At 44.0% G+C, this 18,155-nt stretch overlaps 1 protein-coding gene across 2 annotated transcripts in view; it reads left to right on the top strand.

Moving 5' to 3' along the window:
- NSMCE2 (NSE2 (MMS21) homolog, SMC5-SMC6 complex SUMO ligase) overlaps positions 1-17,681 on the top strand; it is a gene marked incomplete at both ends in the record, with an annotated part of 200,154 nt that extends 182,473 nt beyond the window's left edge. For both annotated transcript variants that reach the window (XM_084230413.1, XM_084230412.1), the window contains 3 exons: positions 9,953-10,053; positions 10,460-10,566; positions 17,570-17,681. In XM_084230413.1, coding sequence (XP_084086539.1) covers positions 9,953-10,053; positions 10,460-10,566; positions 17,570-17,681 — 320 coding nt within the window. The remainder of the gene's footprint in view (positions 1-9,952; positions 10,054-10,459; positions 10,567-17,569) is intronic.
- Between the last annotated feature and the right edge of the window lie 474 nt (positions 17,682-18,155).

The following is an 18,155-nucleotide window of genomic DNA, read 5'->3' as shown; positions in this document are numbered from 1 at the left end:
CAGGGAAGATAGAGAAGTAAACAAATGATTACGGCCTGTGTGAAGGATTCTCTGAAGGCTGAAGGAGGAATCACCTCTGCTTTGGAACATCATGGAGGAAACCTTGAAGTGAGCCCTGAGTTGAGTGTGTTCAGAGATAGCAAAAGGACAGACTAGCAGCAATAAAAATAGCATGAAGGGTGCATTGTCACTAGTTTGGGATGGATATAGGAATTGGGATTGAGGGTGGGTAGCAGCAGGAGGCAAAGATGCTTCAGACCAACCAATGATAAGTCTCGTCAAACTTAGAAGTCATGCTTAGGAAGATACGGTTTTAGAAAAAATGACTAGCTGCAGTGAAATGAATAGATTAGGGAGAGACTGAGGCAGGGAGATGAATAAACAACTTCTGCAGTATTCTAAATAAGAGGTGCCGGGGACTTGAATTAGGACAGAGTCAAGGTAGTTTGAAGCTGGCAGCTGGACAGGGTACAGGAGCAAGTTGTGTGTGGCATCTTGGGAACCTGGCTGGGTGGGATTTGCATCCCTTTAAAATAAGAAAACACAACAAGGGCCCAAGTTGAATTTCTCATCTTCTGATCTTTGCTAGCTCATTCTAGTGTGGATCTGAATAATTGAGAATTTATAGATCTCAATGCTGACTAGTTCAAGTAGCCTTTTAATGTGTTTTTCTAGTTACTCTGCAAAAAGAAGTAGAAGAGGTGCATTCGATCTTCTGCTTCTGCTCGGTAACCTAGAAGTGTTCATTCGGCCTTGTCTTATAAAAATTTTTAACAGGAAGTTCTGAGTTTGGGCATATTTTCAGGATTTATTGGCTTGAGATTGATATTGTATAACCACATCTCCAATGGCTGGGTTTTGATTATTTTAAAACCCTCATATTTTGACATGTGACATATTTTGGCAGTATTTGAATAAATGGAGACAAATTAATTCGTATTTTCAGCTGAAGACAAAGGATGTGTCTAGAACAGCAGAAGGTGAACTAACAAATGCATGGTAATGTGAAAGGGTACATCTTTATAAAGTGTCAGCTCATTTGGAGGAAATAATCTGAAACTCTAGTCAGTTTACTTTCAAGATCTCCTTCAGAGTGTCGAAAGAGCCATGGAAGTGAAAGCCGACAGCAAATTGAAGATGTTGATTTGCTGTGTCAGCTAACTACAGCTGGGCTAATTTAGGCCTCGCTCTGCCCTTGGGCATGGAAGGACTCATCCCATTTAGAATTCTGAGACGGGTTCTGCTATGGTATCTCCTTGGGTGATTTTATAGCACAGTATTTTTTATATGTTTCAGGTGCCCACTATAGGCTAGCTTTGGGGGAATTTTCGAGTAATAATATTAATATTCATAACAGTACTTATGGATAGCTTGCTATTTGCCAGGCACCATTCTAAGAACATTTTATACATTAACGCATTTAATCCTCCTGTGGCTCTGTGAAGCAGGTGTGATTATTAGCTCCATTTTCCAGACAAGAAAAATGAGGCAAAGAAAGATAAAGCATCTTGCCCAAGAGTACCCAGCTAATAGATGTCATTCCCTTTTCTTATCACCTCTCCCTGGACAGCCTGGCTTAGTCATCACTTTCTCCAGGAATTTTATCTTGACTCTTCACCCCACCTTCAGAGATCCTTTAAACTACTTTTGTACTTTGTACAAAACACATATATTGCTTCACTCATTACATAGAATGTAAGTATTTCTATCTGTCTCTCTTAGCAGACCCAGTCTTAGTCTTCTTTGAATACACACCTAGAATTTGTGTAGGGTTTGACAAAGAGCAGGTGTTCAATAGATACAACTTGATTTGAGTTGGCTTGACTCGACCATATAGTCCTTGTCCTCAAGGAGCTTTCCATCCGCCTAGAAAAGAAGTTTCAGGTACATGAAACAATTGAGCAATCAGTAGCTTTAAACCAAAAGAGTATGTTTAGCCAGCAGGTGTTATGGGACTCCAAAGGAGGGAGATTGTCTGTAGGGGTCGGGTTGGGTTAGGGTGGCTTGGGTTAGGTTTGGTTGGATTAGAATGGGTCGAATTGGGTTGGCTAGGATAGCTTCTCCAAGTACATGGACTCTGAGAGGGATGGAATAGCTTCTTCAAGTACAGAGAATCTTAGATTATAGCTGAGAGAAAAAGCATGAACTTTGATGGTAATGTTCATTAGAGCAGCTGTGAATGAAGTGCTCACCTTTAAGGGGACAGCAAAGTTGTGCTAGAAAATGTGGGTTCAAAATCCTCCTCATTGACACAAATCAGATAGCACCTCCTTGGAGAAGCTGATCCTGTTCTCTCCTGGGAGTTTCTTTCTACAGTATCTTGTATGTGCGTAGCCCTCACCAGACTGATTTACATTAGACATATATGTCAGATGTGTCAGGGCTCCCTGAGAGTAAGGATTGTTTTTTGCCAATACCAGGTATAGTGCCTGGCACATAGGGATGGTAGGGGAGAAGGGCAGTAACAATTTATAATTACTTAAGTTCACAACATTGATTAGATATTGATAAATGTAGATGTGTATATATATATATATATATATATATATATATACACACACACTAGGTAAATAACATTTATTGGACCCTTCTGTGCTAGTTATTGTTCTGATTGAGTGGCTGGGTTGTATTAACTCGATCTATGTTTGCAGAATATTTTTGTTGAAAACATCAGTGTTGAATTTTACTATCCTGTGCAGGTTACATCATCTAGGAAATCTTTAATTATGTAGGCTTTATCTGGATTTGACCTGCTTCTTAGTTCTACAAGAGCTTTCCCGCTGCAGTCTTAGCCAGTACCAGAGAGAATCGGAAACTAGGATTCAGTTTCCTCAGTGGCACCTTGGCCCCAGCAAACAGCTCATCTTCCAGATGGGCCACTCGCCTCAGGAAGAAAATGAGATACAATGCTAGACACCCAACACTGACATAGAGCAGACCTCAAAGCAACACACACACACACACACACTCACTCTTTATTTCAAACCAAAGGTACTGAGCCTGCTGATATACTTCTTTTTCTGCCTAGAGTCTAAGACATGCCCAAGTTTACAGGTAGGTAACTGGGTAGGTTACTAGGACCCAGCTGTAGGTTACTGGGTAGAAGGAACAAGTCAGGAGTTGGCATAGACACATCAGCACACACAGTAACTACAGAGTTCCAGACTTGGGATGCGTGAGCCTTGCACTCACTCATTGCATTCTGTGTACCAGCTCAGCCTTTCCAAATGTGCTGTCTTCAAAGAGTGCAAGCAAAATGATCTAGACAGGCCAGGAAGCATTTCAAACAAGCAGCAAGTATTTGTAAAGTATTTTCTTCATAGGCAACTAACTTTCAAGAGGAGAGTACTTTTAGAAAAATATTCAGGCTTAATTGAAAAAGCCCATAGCAATCAACTTTTATTCCCAGCTGGCAGAGCCCCATCTAACTGGTAGCCAAATTTGGGACGCCTGAAGTCAGACAAGTGACTAATACTAGAGCTGTGTGTGGCCAGGCCCAAATGAATTTTCTGACCTCAAGACCACGTCTGGATTCTCCTTTGTAATTACCACAAGGCCTACTGTAATTGTAAAACTTATATTTACTTCCTGCCTTTGACATGTAATTCAGGGTTTCGGGCTGCACCCTTGCTAGAGTGAAGTCCTCTCTGTTATTTGCCTAAAACCTATAAAATCATCATAGTTTGTGGGAATGTGTGTGTTTGTGTGTGTGTGTGTTTGTCTGTGTTTGTGTAACCACGTCTGTTAACTATGTTAAGTATACCCTTGTAGAAAATATGCCCACTCCTGCCTTGTTGGGTGAAATACTTCACCACTCAGATGTTTATTAAACACCCACCACTACATGCCAAGGACATTTGAGACTCTAAGATACATCAGTGAACAAGACAACAAAGCCCCTGCCCTCCTGGAGAGGGGGAGGGAGGGAGGAGGGAGGGAGACAGACCAGGAAATAGGTCTTCAAGATATGTGCTGTGCGGAGTCACAGCAGTGCCTGGAGAGAGTGCCTGGGTGGCTTTGTTAGCTTGGGACACCAGAGAAGGCCTCTCCAAAGAGATGGCATTTTAACTGACTTTTTAAAATGACAAGGAGAAGGACAGGCAAAGATCAGGAGGATAAACATTCCAGGCAGGTTAGCTTAAAGACAGGAAAGAGCTTAGCATGTTCCAGAGACAAAGAAAAGCCCAGTGAGCCTGGGGTGATGGGGGGGGGGGGGAGGAAACTGGCCAGAAGTTGGCCTTGTGGAGACTATAAAAGACCAGGGGAGGTGGTGACCTTGTCAAAGCTCCGACTCTAGTTGGGAGGCTACTGCAGAGGTCTGGGCGGGAGGCCCTAGTGGTTTGGACTAAGATGTAATAGAACATGAGAGAAGGGGCTAGATTTGGAAGATAGTTTTGAGCCAGCCAACAGAATTGGCCAATTGAAGAGTGAAGGAAAAGGAGTCATCGAGAATAATTCCAGAGGTTTTGGCTTGAATATGGAGATGGATGTTGACTGAGATGAGGAACATTGAAGGCGGAGCTGCTTAGCTCTTCATTAACTGTCTAACTGAGTAATCACGAACCTACATCTCGGGGGTCCAGTATATACCCTCACCACCCCCTAACTTTACATCACTGGGGGGTATTTGTAGAAGTTCTTTATGTCATTACTACTCCAAGTATTTATTTTTCCCCTTGTGATGCAAAGTTTTAGGATATGCTTTCAACCATGTGGTGCATTTCTCCTTCCTTTTGGTGTTCAGTTTATTACCTCAAAAACATCACATTCAAGTTATTCACTCACACTCTAGTGCCTCCCTTGTGGGTGCTCTTTGCATTTTGTTGTTTAAAAAATTTTATTGAGATACCATTGACATATAACATTTGTTTCGGGTGTACAACGCAATGATTTGATATTTGTATATAGAGACATGATCTCACAAGTCTAGTTCACGTCTCTCACCACACATAATTACAAAAGTATCCCCTTGTGATGAGAATCTCTTTCTGTGCAACTTTCAAATATCGGGGACCATATTATTCACTACAGTCACCATGCTGTATTATTCATGACACCCCTAGAACTTTATAACTGGAAGTTTACACCTTTGACCCCCCTTCATCCATTCCACCCATCCTATTTTCTGCCCCCAGTGTTCCTTATATGTTCCCTGTAGTCCTGGCTTCTCTCCTTAGCACATTCTGGGTCTTTGAGCCTGGACATGGGTGTCAGGTGTAGATATGCCCTCCTGATCCGAAGTTGAGGCATATGCTTCTAACAACATTCCTTGTTTTCTCTTTCTAATTGGGAAAACGTTGTCCTCTCTTTAATAACAATTAAACTGATTCCATCTACTTATTTATCATGATACTAACACTCTCTACTTTTGCCTTAAAAATATTTGGGGGCTTTAATTGGCTTGGGAATAACAGCTGAGTTATTTTTCATGAGTATTTTGTTTGGAAGTAATGTTCCTTTAGTGCCTAGTATGGTAGCTGCTACGTAGCAGTCAGCAAACTTGAGGTGTTATTAATAAAATATAATGGGGGTGGAAGGGTGGCTCCCTGAACCAATACACTGGTTCTAGAGTTCAGATTAGCCAGGTCAAGAAAACAGAACTATACACTGATTCATCAAATCCCTGCGTGACTTTAGATGAAGCCCATAATGTCTTTGGATCTCACTTGTCTCCCAGGTAAATGAGAGAATATAGATAGATAACTTCAGTCTTAACACTGCTCTGAGTCTGGTAAATGATATCTAGTTTCTCTCTGATCTTTTATCAAATTTATCAACAGAAATGCTTATCAAAAGTTTTGTGTTGGGTCTCCCTAGTGGTGCAGTGGGTTGAATGCAGCACTGTGAAGCTGTCTGCAGCCTCCACAGCGCCAGTTTGATTCCCGGCCGGCCAGGAGGCTACCCACATGGCGCGGCAGACCTCTTCTGGCTCGCCCGCTGCTCCCCTCAGCAGTGTACTTTGGTCCTTCTGCCTGTTCTGCTCCCTGCTCTGTCTCTGGTGAATTCTCTCACCCTCCTGCGCCTCTGGGCTGTACCCCAGTGCTTATATAAATAAATAAATCTTTAACAAAAAATTTTGTCTTAGGTTAACTACATTAGTTAGCATAAGTGATATTTATTGCTAGATGTGACCTTCTTGTAGCACATTGTAGAATCCCAGTGTTCACATCACCTTCTATAATTATAGATTAAGGGTGAGGAAATGTTCTATGTCAAGAGAAGTTTAGCAGTTGCGCATCTTTCTCTTTTTAGACTCCTGGTCTGTGGCCTATTACTCACTGTGGCTCTTCCTCAATCTCACTTTTGTTATCGTCTTTTGTGATCACTAGGGTTGAAAGGCACCTCTAGCTTCTAGTTCCCCACTCTGCCTTCCCTGGTGCTTGGCATTGCATTTGCGCTGTGCTTTCTTGCTGCTTCTACCTTTTGAAGTTTAAAAATAGAAAATGAAAAGCAAAACCACAGTCTTTTCACATTGGCTGAATTGTTATTCATCTAACAGATTTTTTGGTGAATTCCATAGTGTGACAGATATACAGTCAGACTAAGCCCTGGGAGAAGTGGACAGAGAAATACTTTTATTTTGACAATCACACACACAATCAGAAATGGACCTTTGCAATCAGTCTGTAGGGGGAAACTTTGGAAAGTGAGGCCGAGAGACAGAAGGGCCCTCTGCTCCTGGACCTTCGCGGTTCCCCCGCCAACTTCCCTGCGCCCAGAGCTGATGAAAGGACTCCATTAAGAACCTGACTCTGGCTCTGTGAATATCCCACAGCCAGGTCCTGGGAAGCACAAAACACATAAAATCCTTTCATTGGTCTGGGGAATATTACTTCAGAGACCACATCCCACATCAGACCAAGCATACTGAAATATGGCAGCCTCTACTTGAAACAGAATTTTCTTCCTGACACATTTTTTGAGAAATATTTTTTACAATTTGTTCTGGAAATTGCTTGGCTGCAAGTAAGCACGCTGGCTGTTAATTTTGCAGCCATTATCTTAGCATACTTGGGGATTATTAAGACTAAATTAAAACCTAAAAGTAGGCTACAGCTTGCTTCCAGATAAAATATTTTTTGATTACCAAACCAATAATTAGTGAAGTTAACCTGACATTACATTTTGTAAACCCTTAACATTTTTTTGTTTCAATTTTGTAGCTATCTGGTTTTGAAGACAATACATGGTTTTCAGGGCCTCCTTCATTTATACAGGCCCTTGAATAGCTTCAAGATCCAGGCACTGTACCTCACAACCAATGGTTTAGAACATTCTGCCAGGGAAGAGGAAGTCCTTAGCTCTGAGGGCTTCATACTTACCTTCTTCTGGGAATAAGAGCTGATTTGGGGGGGGGGAGCATTTTGCTAAGAAAACAGACCCCTCTGACATATAGATAGTAGTAGTCTGATAAAAGAAGTTGAAACCACTTCAAAAAGCAGAATAATTGGGCACAGAATCCTGGGTTCCAGGCATTAGCTCCCGGTAGACCTTGAGCAGGCACTCTCTATGCCTTTTCCTGTCCCCTGCCTACCTTCCAGACAGCCATCTGGCCACAGCAGAAGCAAGGCCAAGCCATGAGTTCTAGGAGCTGAAAGATGCATAGCACCGGCTGAACCTGAGGGAAGTTGCCTTCACATGTCAAAAGCAACGTAATTTTAATGTCTATATTATTTTGCCAAAATGTAAGAAGGAAGGAAAAGGAGAAAAGAGTAAGGAAAGGAAAGGGTTAGGGGGAAGGAGGAAGGAAAGACTCTACCATCAACACTTGCATTTAAAAGCTATTGATCTTCATTTTCTGTGCAAAATGCCAAGTCTTCCTTCTCTAGATAGAAGGACATTAGATATTCTCATCTTCTGTCATCTGTTTCCTTCAGTGAGAGACATGTGCAGTGTAATGGAAAGGACAGATTTCAGAATCAAATAAGCTTTATTCAAAATCGGCTCTGCTACTCATTCACTTCGCCGGTGCTCAGAGGGTGGGCCAGGAACCCCTAGGGCTCTCTCAGAGCTTTATAAGGAACCTATGAGGTCAAAATTAATCTTCATGATAATGCTAAGATGTCATTTTTCACTCTCATTTCTTGAGTATCTTTCCAATGGCTACATGATGTGATACCACCACACCTTGAATGCATGCACAGGTATCAAAATCCAGGCATTTTTTTACTAAGCTCAGTATTAAAAATCCTCTCAATAATGTAAAACAATACCACTCACCACACTTTTTTTTATTCTGGAAAATATCATTTTAATGTTCTAGTGTCGTTGGGGCTGTTGTTAAATAAATTAATAAATGCATGCTTCTAAAGTTCCTCATTCCTGATGTCTAATATAACAAATATTGATAAATAGAACACATATTTAAAAAGCTCTTTTGAATCCTCAATATCTGAAGAAGAAGATAAGAGGATTCTAAAACCAAAAAGTTTGAGAACCCCTGTACTACCTAACAGCAATTATATTGATTGACTGTTTCCTTGTGCCAGAAGCTGTGCAAGGCAGGTCACATTCTTCATCTCTTTTAATTTTTTCAAACCAAACCATAAAGTACAGGCTTAAAAAGAGTCCTTGCAGGACCTCCCCCGTGGCGCAGCAGTTGAGCGCTGGGCTGCAAAGCTGCCCGCAGCCTCTGCAGCGCCGGTTCGATCCCTGGCTGCTGGCAAGGGTCCCACATGGCGCGCAGACCTCTCCTGCTGTGCCCCCTACTCCCCTCAGCAGTGTATTTTGTCAGTCTGCCTGTTCTGCTCCCCGCTCTGGCTCTAGTGAATTCTCTCACCCTCCTGCGCTTCTGACTGTTCCCAGTGGTTGTATAAATAAATAAATCTTTAAAAAGAGTCCTCGCAGTCCCGACTTTCTCAGAGCTGGAAGTGAAAGAGCTATCTATGTCCTCCTGGTCCCCAAACCACACTCTGGATTACTGATTACTCACAAATTAATTCTCCATAATTTTGAAAAAGTATTTTTTTAATTAATAAATTTTATTTTTATATTCCTCATACAATTGCAATCCCCCCATTCTGACCCCAATCCCTCCCCTCCCGCCCCCCACCCCCCAAAAAGTGTCTCTGATTCATAGTTTTTGTTGATTTTGATTTTCACTTTCTTATAGTTATTCATTTCCCTGGTCCCTTATTTAAGTTTTCTAGATTCCTGCTATGAGTGAGACCATCCGGTATTTTTCTTTTTCTTTTTGGCTTATTTCACTGAGCATGATCCCTTCCAGCGCCATCCATGTTGCTGCAAATTGCATGTGTTTATCTTTTTTGAATGCTGAGTAATATTCCATGGTATATATGTACCACATCTTCTTGATCCAGTCATCTATTTTTGGGCATTTGGGCTGTTTCCAAAACTTAGCTATTGTAAACAGTGCTGCTATAAACATAGGGGTGCAGGTGTTGTTTGGAATGGATGTTTCTGTGTCCTTTGGGTAAATACCTAGGAGTGGAATTGCTGGATCCTGTGGAAGCTCTATGTTTAGTAGGTCCAGAAATCTCCACACAGCTCTCCATAGTGGTTGGACCAGTTTGCACTCCCACCAACAGTGCAGGGGAGTTCCTTTTTCTCCACACCCTCACCAACATTTGTTGTTGCTAGTTTTTTAATATGTGCCATTCTCACTGGTGTAAGATGGTATCTCATGGTAGTTTTGATTTGCATTTCCCTGATTGCAAGTGATGTTGAACATTTTTTCATATGCCTGTTGGCCATTCGCATTGAAAAAGTATTTTTGTGCCTTTGAGTCTATTTCCTTATTAAAATAAAGGAGAATCCTACCTGCCCTTCAGGATTCTTCAAGAGCAAAAGAGCTGATATGCATGGAAATGTTAGCACACAGGCTGACACCAAATAGACCTTGACAAACCTTAACCTCCTTCCTTCTATCCCTTCCCGTCTCTCACCATAATGTCACAGCAACCAGACTCACAGCTCCCCTTTTTTTCTCTAGATGGTCTTCAAGCAGACAGAGAAGCTGATGGAATAGAAGGAGTTGATGAAGATATGATTGTGACCCAAAGTCAGACCAACTTCATCTGCCCCATTACACAGGTGCTGTCTTCCCCTTCCCCTAAAGAAAAGGCAATTCCCTGCACAGAGGCAAAAAAAAAAACTTCCCTGTGTTTTCTGACTTGATTCACTTCCGGAGCTGAGGAGGGGGAAATGAGGGTCGCTGAGTGTGGACATGGGAGGTTCTCAGGCAGAGTTGTTCAGTCAGGCCCTCAGGCTCTAAGAAGTAATTCATGACCCACAGGCCAAGTGACATTGTTGCCACTGGTTTCCCTGCATTTCTTGTGTGGTCACTGCCCTAGTAATTATCAAAGGCATGACATAGGAAGGCTGGGTAGACAATGCCCCAGGACTAGGAAAAAACAGAGCCAAATAACTGGTGGCTGGGAGAAGTTACCGGAAGTTGATCATTATCTTTCCTGAACGCCTAATCTTTCTTTGATTGCAGCTGGAAATGAAGAAGCCTGTGAAAAATAAAGTCTGTGGCCACACCTATGAAGAGGAAGCCATTGTTCGCATGATTGAGTCCAAGCACAGGCGGAAGAAAAAGGCCTGGTGAGTAGATGCAGGAAGGGAAGTGTAGCCTTCCTAGCGGGTGGCGTTAGTCAGAGGGGTAAGTGCACGCTGGAGAAAAAGATCTTAAAAGTCTGCCTTCAAGTACATTCATCTCCTGACTGGTGTAAACATGGAAACTGGCTTTTTGCAAACACAATGCAGGAGGGGAAAATTAGTAATCTTTTCAGGAAGAGCCTGAGGGAATGTCTACCGCACCTTCAAAACAGGAGCAAAGGAGGGCCTCCCTGGTGGTGCAACGGTTGAGTGCTGGGTTGCGAAGCTGCCCGCTGCCTCTGCAGCGCCGGTTCGATCCCCGGCTGCTCCCCGGCCACCGGAGGAGGGTCCCACATGGCGCGCAGACCTCTCCTGCCGCCCGCTGCTCCCCTCAGCAGTGTACTTCGGTCCTTCTGCCTGCTCTGCTCTCCACTCTGGCTCTGGTGAATTCTCTCACCCTCCCGCGCTTCTGACTGTACCCAGTGCTTGTAAAAATAAATAAATTAATTTAAAAATAAAAAAAAAAAAAAACAGGAGCAAAGGAATTACATTAAATTTTAGTCCTTAGATAATAGGAATGTCTATGAATTTGTACTGCAGGCTGAAAAAAATTAAAGAACTGGGAAATATTCTTCCCTTTCTCTACATACACACACCTGAGCAAGAAGGGATGGTCAATTTTTTTGTTTCCTTTAATGCAGATAATTTGTTTTTAAAATATTATTATATCAACCTTCTAGGATAAGAATTTGCATCCAGTGGTCTTGATGATCTAAATTTGACTGTGAGGAAAAATCTGCCCTATCCTTAACTACTTAAATAACATCCCAAAAGATTTAAGTAAATTCGGGGATAAATGATCAATGAGGTTTCTTTATAAATTGGAATGTTGGGAGATTCTTTCCGCATATTCCCCCTCCTTTCCCTGTCCAGGACCATGGACAAGTGTGGCTCGTGCTATAGTAACAGAATCTTGGCTTGGCTGACTTTGACTCAGTTTGGCCTTTCTTGCGCTCTTATCACAGATTTGTTGATATTGCAAGTGTGACCAGTTCTCAGTGGACTTCTGATAACACTTCCTTTGATGTGTGGTTTGCTTCCACATAGTCCAGAAATTTGCTGGTCCAGACCTAGAATTGGAATTCCCCACCACTCCTCACCTGAGTGTGTGACTTAGAGATAGGGTATTTGAGACAACAGATATCTTGATGGTCATGCAGTCAAGTAATTTACCCTGTTCCTTCTAGAAGAATGCCTGTTTGGTAGCAAAATGAGACTGTTTGAGTGCATTTTTATCTCTTTTCAGTTTCCAACTTAGAAATGAGATGTCGTATTTTCCTGCCATTTTCCCCTGTGAATTTAATTTCCTTTGTTTCTGGGCTTCTAAGCCTTCCCTCTCTCTAACCTTTATCTGGGTTTATTCTCTGAAAAACAAAATCATAATTTGTTAACATGATTGTTAAAAAGAGGTTTTTCCCAAATAGTTTCCAATTTCACAGCTTTTCGGTCTTATAGCTTATCATAGTCTCCTAGAATCAGATTTGAAAGGGAGGGCACTGATACAAAGCACATTTCTCACAAGTCCCAAGATGATCTTCTTTTTTTTTTTTTTTTTTTTTTTTGTGGGACCTTCGCCGGCAGCTGGGGAACGAACCGGCGCTGCAGAGGCTGCAGGCGGCCTCGCAGCCCAGTGCTCAACCGCTGTTCCACCAGGGGAGCCCCTAAATGGATCTTCTTTATTACATGCTTGGATGTTCGAATGTCCTTTGTCTTTTTTGAATCATATGTGATATTTGAAAGCACTTGAGTAACCATTTGTCATTTAGAAAAGTTGTTTTCTGCCATATATTTATAACTTGGATGCCAGTTCTTCAAACTCTGCAGATTTTCGTGGAGTAATTATAACAGTAAAGTCCAGGGAAGTTACAGAGAAGGTAGTATTTTCAAGGTAGGACCTTGAAAAATGAGAAGGATTTCAGAGAATGGTAGAGAAGTTTCTTTCCAGCCAGTTCAGAGCTTGCTCTGCCTGATGTATGGCCACTACAGGTGCTGTTAGAGGTGGAAGGAAGGATAGCAAAAGCAAAATAGCAATGGGGGAGCGGTGTGCAGATTCACGATAGAGGGCGTTAAGTGTCATCAGTTTCCTCATCTGTGAACTGATAAGAAGAGTTGTACTTGCCTCACTGGAATGTTTGAAACTGGAAAAAGATGTATACAAAGTACCTGACAATGGTGAGGCCCAGTGCACATTGGGTTTCACTATCATTTTTGCCACGTTGTAGACAATGAGGGCACATTGCCTGGTTTTTGTGGGAGTGAGTGAACCAACCTGGAGTTTAGGAGGATAGACCAATAGCTGTTCGAGGATGGGTTTAAAAAGCATGAGATAAAAATGACCATTCAGATGGTCATGAGGTAATGAGAATTTGGATTGACACAAGAGTCACAGGTAGAGCAGAATGAGAATGGGCATAATTATAGATGTATAATTGGCAGAATTTGGTAGCTCAATGTTGAAGGGAAGTTCTGAAGGATGACTAACATTTCTAAACTGGGGATCTAGAAGGATGGCAATGTCATAGGCCATAAGCCATAGGCAAATGAGGGCATATGAGAGGAACACATTTAGGAAGGCACAGTTTGGGTCATGCCAAGTTTGAGGTCCCAGCAACACAGCCATTTAGAAGCATGGAGGAGACTCGGAATATGTGTGTTTTTTTGAACTCAGCAGAGAGGTCTGAGCCTGAGCTGTTGATTGTGAAATCATCAGTACAGAGTTGAGCCTACTCATCTGCCAGCACAGGTTTAGCTCTGGGTTGAATGGGAAGACCATCCAGAATTCAACAAGAACAGGACCCATCCTGGCTTGGTGGGAGCCAGTGCGGGGGCTGGGGCTGGGGCTTGGAGAGAGTACAGGGTCTTGAAGACAAGGTGTCTTTGGCAATAGATTAGAATTCAGGGCCTACACCAGCAGGTCCTGAGTAAGCAAGTAGAGTCATTTCCCAGGAGGCATGTTAGGGCAATGAACAGTTCTGGGTTCCCTTTGTTTAAAAGTGTCTGTGACACATTGGATTTGAGACATCTCAATTCTTCCTCCTAGATTGTTCTAATTATATTTTGTTAGACTAGAGTTCCAGAGACACTGAGTGGGCACTGACTGTCCATGTTTCAGCTTCTGGAAAGATCTCCCTCCACCAGCTTGAGTCAGAAGAAAATTGTTGACACCTTAGCCCTAGCTAACTACAGTGGTTAGAATAATTTCCTAAAATATATCTTTTAATATCAAACTATTTATTATCTTACTAATAAAGCTGCGTTGTGATTTCATATTAGCAAAGTATTCCCAGTTGTCCATAGTCATTTCTTTGTTGTTGAAGAACAGGAACTATATTTAACAGGCGGTGGCATTCAGGAGCATGGAGGATAAAATTACACAGCGTGGAGACGTGTCACTGAGTGTCAGGCCAGCACAGCCCTGGGCTGGCTGCTCTACCCCCTATCAGCAAGTGACTTGATCTCTTAGACCCTCTGTTTCTTCATCTGTAAAATGGAAATGACAACATGGCCCACAATTTCAGAATCAGAAACAGTGAGAAATTCCGACTTAGGTCTGGACCAACACATTTCCTGACTGTGGAAAAGCAACCCACTTAGGAGAAAGTTCTTGTGGACTACAGAGTGCTAAACAAATCACGGGTGATGAAGGTCGAGACTGTTAGTGTTGTGATTACTTACCTCATTGCTTCGTGACACATTCGTTTAGACTCTGAGGATGTAGGAAGAGTTACTCTCTGTGTTTAGGTATGATGGGAATCCACCCCACTCATTTCCTGGGGTATCTATAGACCTTTCTAGAACTTGTGGATTGAAATTCTTGGTACTCAGATCCTGGAATTCTGAGACTCCGAATCTTATACCTTTGAGCTGACGCTGAGGCCCATGTTCCCCACAGGCTTCTGGTACCCCAAAAGCCCTGCTTCCCTGTGTTCAGCAGCACCTTCCCACTGCTGCAGTGAAATGTTTTGACCTGTCGGTGACCTGCATTCAGGACCCAGCCTCTGCTCCAAGGCCAGCCCGCTGTAGCTCTCACTCCCTGCAGGGCAATGACGTGGGAGTTTGAGATTGGGGATGGCCACACCTATCTTGCTCACCAGGATGTAGTGGGGATTAATGCCCTGATGCTTATAGAGAGTGTAGTTTCTCCAGAAGAGGAGGGCCCTGGTTCAGTATCATGACATTATGACCTTGTCTTATCCTTTTTAGCTTAAAAACTTATGTGAGTTTATTTGAGATGGGGTGAGATACAAGGCTTCCCCCCAGCTCCTGCATTATCCTGTCCCACAGGAAACCTTCCCTGCCCCTCATCCATACAGGGCATGCCCGTGGCAAACCAGCATTGTCAGTGGGCTGGCTTTTTCCCAGAAGCTTCTTGGGAGGAGAAGCCATGGGCTAGAGCAGGAAGTACACATTGTGGCACCTGAATGGCCCTCGGCACCCATTGTCCTGCTTGTGCTCACAACAGCCCTCTGCTCTGCTCCACCATCCTTTCTATAGAAGAAGAAACAGAGGCTTGTCACTTGCCCAGAGTGTGACAACCCAGCAGATTGAAACCAGGCATTTTTTTACTCTGGAACCTATATTTGTGTCATCAGCGTGTCTGGTTCCCCTTGGGGGGGCTTTCTGGTAAGTGCCTCTGTGCCCAGACTTGACCCCCAAAGTGAGCTCAGCCCTCTTGGTTCCACTGGGCTGCTGTGCAGCTGAGCCATGTGGTGAATCCCTCAGATGTTCTCAGAATGCTCTCGTTCAGACGAAACCCACTGATGTCATCAGGAAGTCCTCCCACCTCGCTCTCCACTTCCCCATCCACAGCTTATTCACTGTCTGGCCATCCGTGTGAAAGACTGTTCTGTGGAGTGGGGAGACAAGGGCGCAGTCAGAGGACTGTTTGCTGGGCTGGTGAATAGAAAATGAGGGCCGCCAGCACCTGTCGACCCAGCAACTGATTTCCGAGGGGCATTTCCACGTCACAGAAGTTGAAGTGATGAAAAGTGTCCTTACTGAAGTTGGGCAGGAGTCTCTCCTTCTCAGAATTGATTTACTTACTATAAGCTATTTGCTCTCATGCTTAAAGCATTTACTTTGAGACCGCAGGGTGCTTTAAACGATAGTAAAACAGCCCTCTAGCACCTCCGGCCCTTACGCTGAGGCAAAGCCAAATCATCAGCATGAGGCAGTCCTGACCCAGGGCACCCTGATGCCCGTCATCGGGCAGTCTTTTTAGAGCCACGTTTTAACACCTGCTAGGGTGTACTAACCACCTGATAGGGACATGTCAGTATTTTAAAGAGAAATCTTGGCAGACAGTGTATTGTTCGTTGCATTGATGAGAGCCCCTCTAAGTTCAGACGCCTTGATCCAGACATCAGAGGCAAGAGAAAGTTTCCCTTCGGTGGTGACTGCTGAACGTCCCCCAGCTGGACAAACGGGAGCTCTCGGATCAACTTTATTCCCCTTCCGCTTTACCTCTTTTGTCTTGTATTCGTTATTTTTGATCTTGTCTTGTATTTGTTCTGTTTGATCTTAATATAACTGTGCTTTTTGAGAGTTGTCTCGGATCACTGGGCCGAAGCTGTGTGTGGGCAGGAACCTATATTTGTATTTCACAGCTGGATGCTCAGAACCCAGCGCAGGGCCGATCCCACGAGGGGTCGAGTGACTGCATGAACGAGTGCACGCATGTCGGATGTGTCAGGATGTAGGAGGTCGGCGACTTTGAGATGTAATTAGAAGAATGATGCTCAGGGAGACGGGGCAGGGAGATGGTTTCCAGGGAGACGGGGCAGGAAATGGACAAGATGGAGTGTGTGTGGCCTGCAACCCTGTGAAATCGGGCTTCTCTGCCGTTTTAAATCTGAAGGCACAGACACTCAGAAAGGTGAAGTGAGTTGCCTGTGATCCATAGCCAGCAAATAGAGGGTGGATAGACTCAGGCCCAGGCCAGCCTGACTCCCGGCTGTGGGTGTACCCATCCAGCCCACTGCCTTCAGGGAGACCACATTCAACGGCCCTGGCTTTGAGTTCCCCCGTGTGGGTGACTCACCCGCCCATTTCTTCAGCCATCGCTTTACCACTGAGTCCCCACTGGCCTGCTCCACCCCTTCTGGGACTCTTAATTCCACCCCCAACCTGGTTTCCCAGTCGTGCCCCATCCGTGTAAGGCCCATCACTCGGGTCCAACAATGAATGAGGCTCACTCTTCTCTCCCTTTATATCCCACTCCTGATCTGCCAGCAAGTCCTGGAGGCTCTGCTTTCAGACCTGTCATGAAGCGGGTTGCTGCTACCACCCCGCCAAACTGCTCTCTCTTTTCTGGACTACTCAGGACCCCCCGATTTTCCCTGCATGAACTCTGCCCTGAGTCTCTACAAAGCCCCACCACTGTCATGTTTCCAAAGTGCATACCAAGCAGCATGCCTCTCCTGTGTCAGCCCCTCCGGAGTTTTTATATTTAGAATGAAATCCCAAGCCCCACTTACCTCTGTAGTCCCTCCTGCTTGTCCTGGGCACCTCAGCCACACTGACCTTGCTTATACTCCAGGATACCCTTCCTCAGCCTGGGCCACAGTGGCGAAGTGTGTCACCCGCTCAGCAAGGCCTGCCCTCACCCCACTTAGAAAAGCCTCCCCACCCCGGGCTCTCCCCCTTGATCCAGCCTCCTTGCCTTCATGGAACTTCACATGACCCGAACTTTCAGCTCCAATGTCTTTGGTGGTGACTTAGTGATTATCTGTGGCACCTTGGAGGGTTCTCAGGTGGGCGCAGCACCAGGACAGGGCCTGGCTCGGGTAGAACCTCAGAGAGGAAATGAATGTGTGCCCATCCATTTTGCTATTTAGCGCGTGCTCCTTTTTGATATCTCTTCCCCAATTAAATACTCGCACAGGTCGGAAGTTTACACTGCAGGCCTTAGAGTGAAGTGGCCTGACTTGATTTTCTTTCCCCCTCACAGTTGCCCTAAAATTGGCTGTAGCCACACAGATGTGAGAATGTCTGACCTCATCCTGGATGAAGCTCTCCGGAGGGCTATTGAGAGCCACAAGAAAAAACGTCAAGCAGAGTAGGACGAAGCCTGCTGCCCGCAGGGACGTCCGCAGCCTACCTCCTACCCCGGCCACCTGTAGCGAGCGCGCTTATCCCAGCAGCCTGACTGGCTGCCTAGCATATTTTGGGGTAAACCTTGAGGGTTTTAAGCATAACGGAAAGCATTTTTCTATGTTCCAACAGAATTTCAAGCAGATTATATTGTTTATTTTTAAGTGTTCTATAACTTTAAATAAAACTTTGATGCTTCACAGTGCGTGCTGCCTTGCACCTCCAGGCCCAGCGTTCCCGCGGTGCAGGCTTCTCTGTTTCTATGACTTCAAACTGTTTTCTCTTAAGGTTTTACCTAAACAATATCTTTCAGGGGTTGTTTGAAGTAGAAGCACATAGAAACACCCCAATGGCTAACATTTTCTATCAGGATAATAATAGTGTAAATAATACATAGTTGTAAAGCAGTACTAGTTGACTGACCTATATTTATTCTGAATATT

The sequence above is a fragment of the Talpa europaea genome (genome assembly GCF_964194135.1).
Source record: "Talpa europaea genome assembly, chromosome: 3".
NCBI classification, from domain to species: Eukaryota; Metazoa; Chordata; class Mammalia; order Eulipotyphla; family Talpidae; genus Talpa; species Talpa europaea.
This window is presented reverse-complemented; position numbering and strand designations above follow the sequence as displayed.